The following is a 6,656-nucleotide window of genomic DNA, read 5'->3' as shown; positions in this document are numbered from 1 at the left end:
AGGATGAAGGAACTGAAACAATTGAATGGCCTTCACCATCCCCTGACTTAAACCCAATAGAACATCTCTGGGACATTATGTTTGGGTCATTTAGGCTCCGTCAGGTTGCTCCTCAGACTGTACAACAGCTCAGGGATGTCCTCACACAGATCTGGGAGGAAATGCCACAAGACACCATCCGTCATCTCATTAGGAGCATGCCGCCACGTTGTCAAGCATCCATACAAGCTGGTGGGGGCCACACAAGATACTGAAAAGCATTTAAGTTGCAGAAATTAAGTTTTGGAAAAAATGGACTAGCCTGCCACATCTTCATTTCACTCTGATTTTATGGTGTCTACACAATTGAGCCTCTGTAGGCTGAAAACTTTTATTTCCATTAAAAGACTATCATCCTTTTGTTCCTAAGACACTGCCCTGTTATTTGTATAGATATCCAACTTCATATTGAGATCTGATGAATCTAATGTGTTTCTTTAAAGTGCTCCTCTAATTTTTGTGAGCAGCATACATTAATTTAAAATGTGAAAATATGCATTTGAAAAATGAGACAAATAATGAAATAATCAACTGTTGTTTTTGTTGTAAATATTAAAATAGCAGCTCTTAAAAAATATATTTCTAGTTATTTTTGCCATGCCTGGAGAAGTTTGTATTGATGCTCATTTCTTAATCTCCGCCCCTGTCACTAGCAAAGACTCCGGTGCGTCTGTGGTGCATGGAGCGACAGACGTACAGAACCATCATCACCAACAAGTCCAAGAAGAAGCGAGAACAGCTGATGGGCTTCCTGAAGACGTGAGCTAAAATCCAACGATTTAGGAATACACTTTACTTTGAGGTCTGGTTTTCAGATTAAGGTGTCGATGACGAATTCTTCTGTTGTCATGGTTACAGGTCTCGAACACTTAAAGACTTAAATGATGTGCAGTTGTCCAAAATCCTTGATTCCATGGAGGAGGTGAGTAACTTATAGTTGGACATTCTGTTCCATTGTTTTACATTTATGAAAACAGTTTTTACTTTACAGAAATGTAGGTAAAGTTTGGACATTTTTTAATCATGAGCCAAGAAAAAAACTAAATCGAATGAGTCACTTTTTAAAATTATAATCAAACATCGATAATATATCAATATTTCAACTGAGAAATTTGACACTTTTAGAAATGATATAAATGTATTTCTTATATGATCAAGAAATTTGAAAAGTACTCAGCAAGGGGAACATCTAACAGCCACTTAAGATTTTTTCATATCTGATGCATAACTTGTTAAGCCATAAAGGAATAATTTTGAGTAGCATCATATTGGAAGTAAAGATTGATTGATTTGATTTGATTTATTAAAAAGGAAAATATTTTAAAAAACTTGAAAATTTGCTTTACCTGTGATAATGCTTGTGTGAATACTGTCTGCGGAATGAGGTCACTGAAGATGCTTTGGTCATTTAAGAAATTAAGAAAAACAATTTGCTGAAACTGCAAAAAGTATTTGCATAATACCCCCAAAATTTTATCATAACCCAGAAGTTAGCCCAAAACACTTCAGTAAATACCAAATTGCCCCAAAATGCGAACATGAAAAAATTTCAGTAGATGTCAAATAAACCAAAAAAGCTAGCACGCTCCTAGGATATTAACCCCAAACTAACCCAGAACATCTCAGTAGATGCCAAATTATCCATAAAGGCTAACACATTGCTAATAAATTAGCTTAGCTCCAAATTAGACCCCAAAAACCTCAATGGATAGCAAATTAGCCAAAAAGATAATATATTAGCTTAACACTAAATTAGCCACTGGATGCTAAATTAGCTTAAAAAGGCTAACAAGCTGGTGATATATTAGCTTAGCATAAAAATAGATGAAAAAACGTCAGTGGATGCTAAATTAGCCTAAAAAAAGCTAACAAGTTGCTAATACATTATCTTAACACCAAATTAGCCCAGAAAACCTCAGTGGATGTCAAAAGAATTAAAGTAATGATGACAAAAAAACGACCCTCCTCCACATTGGGTCCCTCAGGCCTGTCCGCCATTTTGAAATCCTCCATCAGGTGCAGTTAAGGACGGATGAGTCCGAGTCAACAAACCCCAGACCCCCCACTTATGGAATTTCCCTTTTTTTTTCTAACCTACTATTCAGAAATAATAATTTAGATGAATTCAAAACATTATTTTTGCTAAACTCAGGTCATTTAGTGGATAAAGAGGTTTTTTGTATTTAATGATTATTACCTCAGACTTCTGATTTTAGGTGCATTTTTTTCTCCTGTTTTTCGTAGGTAAAGTACCAAGACAAAGAAGTAATCGTTCGTGAAGGAGCAGAGGGAAACGCATTCTACATCATCCTCAAAGGAGAGGTACTTGTTTGTTTGTTTACTCCTCTCTCTTCTTTTGTTTTGTCTGATACCCAGGGAGTTTTGAACATTCGCTCCCTCAGGTTTTGGTGACCAAAAATGTGAACGGACAGCAGAAGCAGATCCGCAGGATGGGGAAAGGGGAGCACTTTGGGGAGCAGGCCCTCATCCGGTAACCATGGAAACACATTTGCAAGAGGCTTCAACGCCATCCACCGCTCTCCACTTTTCTCGCCTGCAGTCGACTTGGCAATTTTGCTCGCAAAACCTGCCAATTAAGTGTGATGAGTGATTTTCTGTTTTTAGAAAAAAATAATGTACGACAGTTACTGGCTCCTGCTTTTTGGTAGAAGCACATCTGTAGAATAAAAAAATAAATAAAATAAGCATCATTTTCTGTCTTAAAAAAATTAAATCAAAGTGTAGTATTTTAACTGAATTTTCTTTATTAATATTTTTCTTTTGTCCATCTCCAGCGAGGTCTTAAGAACAGCCACCTGTACCGCTGATGGACCGGTTACCTGCTTCTCCATCGACAAGGAGTAAGTCCAAACACTGAAAGGTGCCTTTATATAAAGATGATGCCTTTTTTTTTTTTTTGTCTCTTTTGGAGTTTATTTACTTTTTTGGTCTCTTTGTGTGCCGTACAGAATGTGAATAACTTCATTTTTTTAGGGTTTTTGAAGAGACCATCCCCGTTGAACACCTGGAACTGTTTGATGAGTACGTTTGCAACATCGCACCTCATTTTATTTATTAATTTACTATGAAAATCTAACCCTTTCCTGTTCAACCTTCAGCTCCAAAGTGATGCAAGAGGCAGAAACTCCTGCAAAGTCACTGTGAGTGGCTCTCAGTTGATTTATATTTGTTGATTACATATCATAAAATGAGATAAAGTGTGAGGAAAGTGTGTGTTTTTATTAGGCCCAGCTCCACCCTGAGGTTTAAGGATCTGGTTCCTGTCTTATACCAGGAGGGCCGCTTTCTCGGAGATCCCGTCACTCTTGGAGTTGGAGGTTTTGGCCGTGTGGAGCTGGTAAATCTGGCCTATCATGACACTCTAAACCAGGGATTTCAATGTCTTATAATGTATTTTGAAAATCCTGCAGCATTCAAAATAAAGTTGAGTAAAAGTATAATAATGTACGGATCTCTGGATATGACATGAAAAGAGTAATGATTCATTATTCCCTCCAATTTGTAAGCAGAACGCTAGTTTGTGAGTACAAAATGCTCATTTTGAGTACAAAATACTAATTTATGAGTGCAATATACTAATTGGAGACGTCAAAATGCTTCTTTTTTGTAATTTCGAAAATCTTAATTTGTGAACGCAGTATTATAATTTGTAATTGAAAAATGCTAATCTGTGATTGTAAAATGCTCATTTGTGATTAAACATGCTAATTTGAGACCGCAAAATGCTCATCGAGTACAAAATACTAATTTATGAGTGCAAAATACTATTTGTGATGTCAAAATCCTTTTTTTTGCAATCTCAAAAATGCTAATCTGTGAGCGCCATATGATAATTTGTAATTGAAAAATGGTAATCTGTGATTGCAAAATGCTCATTTGTGAGAACAAAATGTTAATTTGTAATTGCAAAAAACTATTTTGTGAGTGCAAAATGCTCATTAATGAGTACAAAATACAAATTTTTACATACAAAATGCTATTTTAAAACACAAAATGATCATTTCTGATTACAAAATGCCAAATAGTGAGTTCAAAAACTAATTTATAATTGCAAAATTCCAATTTGTGATTGCAAAATGCTAATTTGTGAGCTCAAAATGTTAATTTGTAATTGCAAAAAACAATTTGTGATTGCAAAATGCTAATTTGTGAGCTCAAAATGTTAATTTGTAATTGCAAAAAACAATTTTGTGAGTACAAAATGCTCATTTCTGAGTACAAAATGCTAATTTAAAACGCAAAATTATAATTTCTGGTTACAAAATGCCAATTTGTGAGCGCAAAATACTGTTTTGTGATTGCAAAATGCTAATTTGTGGCCACAAAATAAGAATTTGTGAGCACAAAATGCTAAATTGAGACAACAGTTTATTAAAATCTTTTAATGGCATGCACAGGGCTCCATAGAATGAAAATACATTTTAGAGTAAAACAAAAAACTGATGTGTAAACTTCATTGTTTTTCACCCAGATGAGATTTTTTCATTAGGGAAGCTTTGTGTCATTCTGTTAAAAACTGCTCTTCCAGAACCCGAGCACAAATAATGATGATAATTTCTGTTATTCTTAGATGACAACAATAAACCACGGGAAATATTACGCCATGAAGCGAGTCAGCAAGAAGCAGATTGTTGCCAAGAGACAAGAGGAACACATGCTGTTTGAAAAGAAGATTCTCAGAGCCATTCAGTGCGACTTCATTGTCAGGTATCAAAGATAGCAAACTCCTAACTCCACCATTAAACGCAATCATGTCTTAAAAAAGTTTTTTTTTCTTGTTGATTCTAGACTTTATGCAACCTTCAAAGACACAAGATACATTTATATGGTCATGGACTTCTGCAGTGGAGGAGAAATTTGGACCAAACTCAAAGAAGTGTGAGATGGAATGAGTTTATTAGATATTTTATGATTGAAAACAATAAAAAAAAATGATTTTTTTTGCAGAAAAATGTATGTTTTTGTTCCAAGTGTTGATGTATTTAAATGATATGTCCTTCCTAGTGGGCGGTTCGATGAGCCCATAGCCGTGTTCTGCACCGCCTGTGTGGTGGAGGCCTACGCCTACCTGCACAAGAAGAACATCATGTACAGGGACCTGAAGCCCGAGAACCTGATGCTGGACCAGAGAGGGTACATCAAACTAGTGAGTGTTGCTCTGAAGAACTGCTTCAGTATGCAGAACATGTTCAAAGTGATAGATTTTTGTCTGAGCACCTTCTGTGCACACAATGCTTTCCCCCCGCCCAGTTCGACAGAAAAAATGTGAAATAAAAACCCAAGTAAACACGGTGGGAAATCTAGTTTTTATTCATAGAGTGAGCCGCACTCAACCCTCTCGCCTCATTTAAAATCTGTCAAGCGTCTGTGCAAACATAAATCTGAGGACAAACGACACAACTGCTGAACCGTGTTATTACTGTGTGAGGAAGACTACCGCACACTCACAACTAAAGCCGAATATTTTGTTTCTTGGCCAGAAATCTAGTTTATATTTTATTTTGCTTTAGTTTAAAACAGAAGAACCATCATCCAGCTCAGTTAATTCCTGATGGAAGTTAGTAACAAACATAAAGCCAGACATTTTTCCGTAAATAGTATCCCAACTGTTCACAGGTCGACTTCGGGTTTGCAAAAGAGTTGATGCGTGGAGATAAAACGTACTCTTTTGTTGGCACGCCTGAGTACATGGCTCCAGAGATCATCAAGAACCAGGGACACGACTTTGCGGTTGACTTTTGGTCTCTTGGCATTCTGATCTTTGAGCTGCTGGCGGGAAGGTAGCTATGTTTTATCACTTTATTCCAATTTCTTTAATCATAAATGAAACATTCTAGAAGTATAAAAAATATTCAGTGAGACAACCAGCAGATGGCAGCAGATAATTGTGGCTGATGTCTGCAGGGATCAGTGTTTCGACTTTAAGATGAGATACTTTATTACAATAACTCTAATTTATTTATTTTTTAATTTCCAGCCCTCCCTTTTCAAGTTCAGAACCTCAGAAGATTTATGCCAAAATTCTGGACGGTGAGCTCAAGTATCCGCCTTACATGAGTGAAGCAGCAAAGTCCATCATCAGTAAACTGTGCAGGTGAGAAACAAAACATATCAGGACATTCTTATCTGCATTTAATAATATATATTTTTAAATAAAACACATTTCCCATCATTCTTCTCTGATCAATACGTTTCTCCAGACCTCGGCCGGGTCAGAGGTTAGGAAACACCAAGAACGGAATCAAAGATGTGCGGCATCACAGGTATCCATGGCAACATCCTATCATACGAGGCCCAAAAAAGAAAAATCTTGACCTATTTTTAAAGTGTTCCCAGTGGTTTTTTTATTATTATAATTAGGCCGTTTTAAGACAGAATAAAAAAAACCTAAGTCATTTTCTAAGACATCAGCAGAAATTCACTTCTAAGTTGTGTTAGTGGGGAGTAAGCCTGCTCTGATATCCCATCATCCCTTTGTTTATACGCTCTCCTGCTAGCTTACAAGGCCGAGATTAGCAGTGCGACATAAGTGGTGAGGAATATCGTACAGTTTTGATTCAGACTCCAAACAAAGACGTTCACGGATCTATTTGTCT

General features: G+C 36.4%; 1 protein-coding gene across 3 annotated transcripts in view; it reads left to right on the top strand.

Moving 5' to 3' along the window:
* prkg3 (protein kinase cGMP-dependent 3) overlaps positions 1–6,656 on the top strand; it is a 17,463-nt gene that overhangs the window by 9,875 nt on the left and 932 nt on the right. For all 3 annotated transcript variants that reach the window (XM_036210590.1, XM_024291796.2, XM_036210591.1), the window contains 14 exons: positions 693–798; positions 898–961; positions 2,284–2,361; positions 2,442–2,530; positions 2,835–2,900; positions 3,034–3,081; positions 3,159–3,200; positions 3,286–3,397; positions 4,631–4,767; positions 4,849–4,938; positions 5,065–5,206; positions 5,677–5,840; positions 6,038–6,154; positions 6,261–6,323. In XM_036210590.1, the coding sequence (XP_036066483.1) occupies positions 693–798; positions 898–961; positions 2,284–2,361; positions 2,442–2,530; positions 2,835–2,900; positions 3,034–3,081; positions 3,159–3,200; positions 3,286–3,397; positions 4,631–4,767; positions 4,849–4,938; positions 5,065–5,206; positions 5,677–5,840; positions 6,038–6,154; positions 6,261–6,323 (1,318 nt within the window). The remainder of the gene's footprint in view (positions 1–692; positions 799–897; positions 962–2,283; positions 2,362–2,441; positions 2,531–2,834; positions 2,901–3,033; positions 3,082–3,158; positions 3,201–3,285; positions 3,398–4,630; positions 4,768–4,848; positions 4,939–5,064; positions 5,207–5,676; positions 5,841–6,037; positions 6,155–6,260; positions 6,324–6,656) is intronic.

This window comes from Oryzias melastigma, linkage group LG24 (assembly GCF_002922805.2).
Source record: "Oryzias melastigma strain HK-1 linkage group LG24, ASM292280v2, whole genome shotgun sequence".
Taxonomy (NCBI): domain Eukaryota; kingdom Metazoa; phylum Chordata; class Actinopteri; order Beloniformes; family Adrianichthyidae; genus Oryzias; species Oryzias melastigma.
This window is presented reverse-complemented; position numbering and strand designations above follow the sequence as displayed.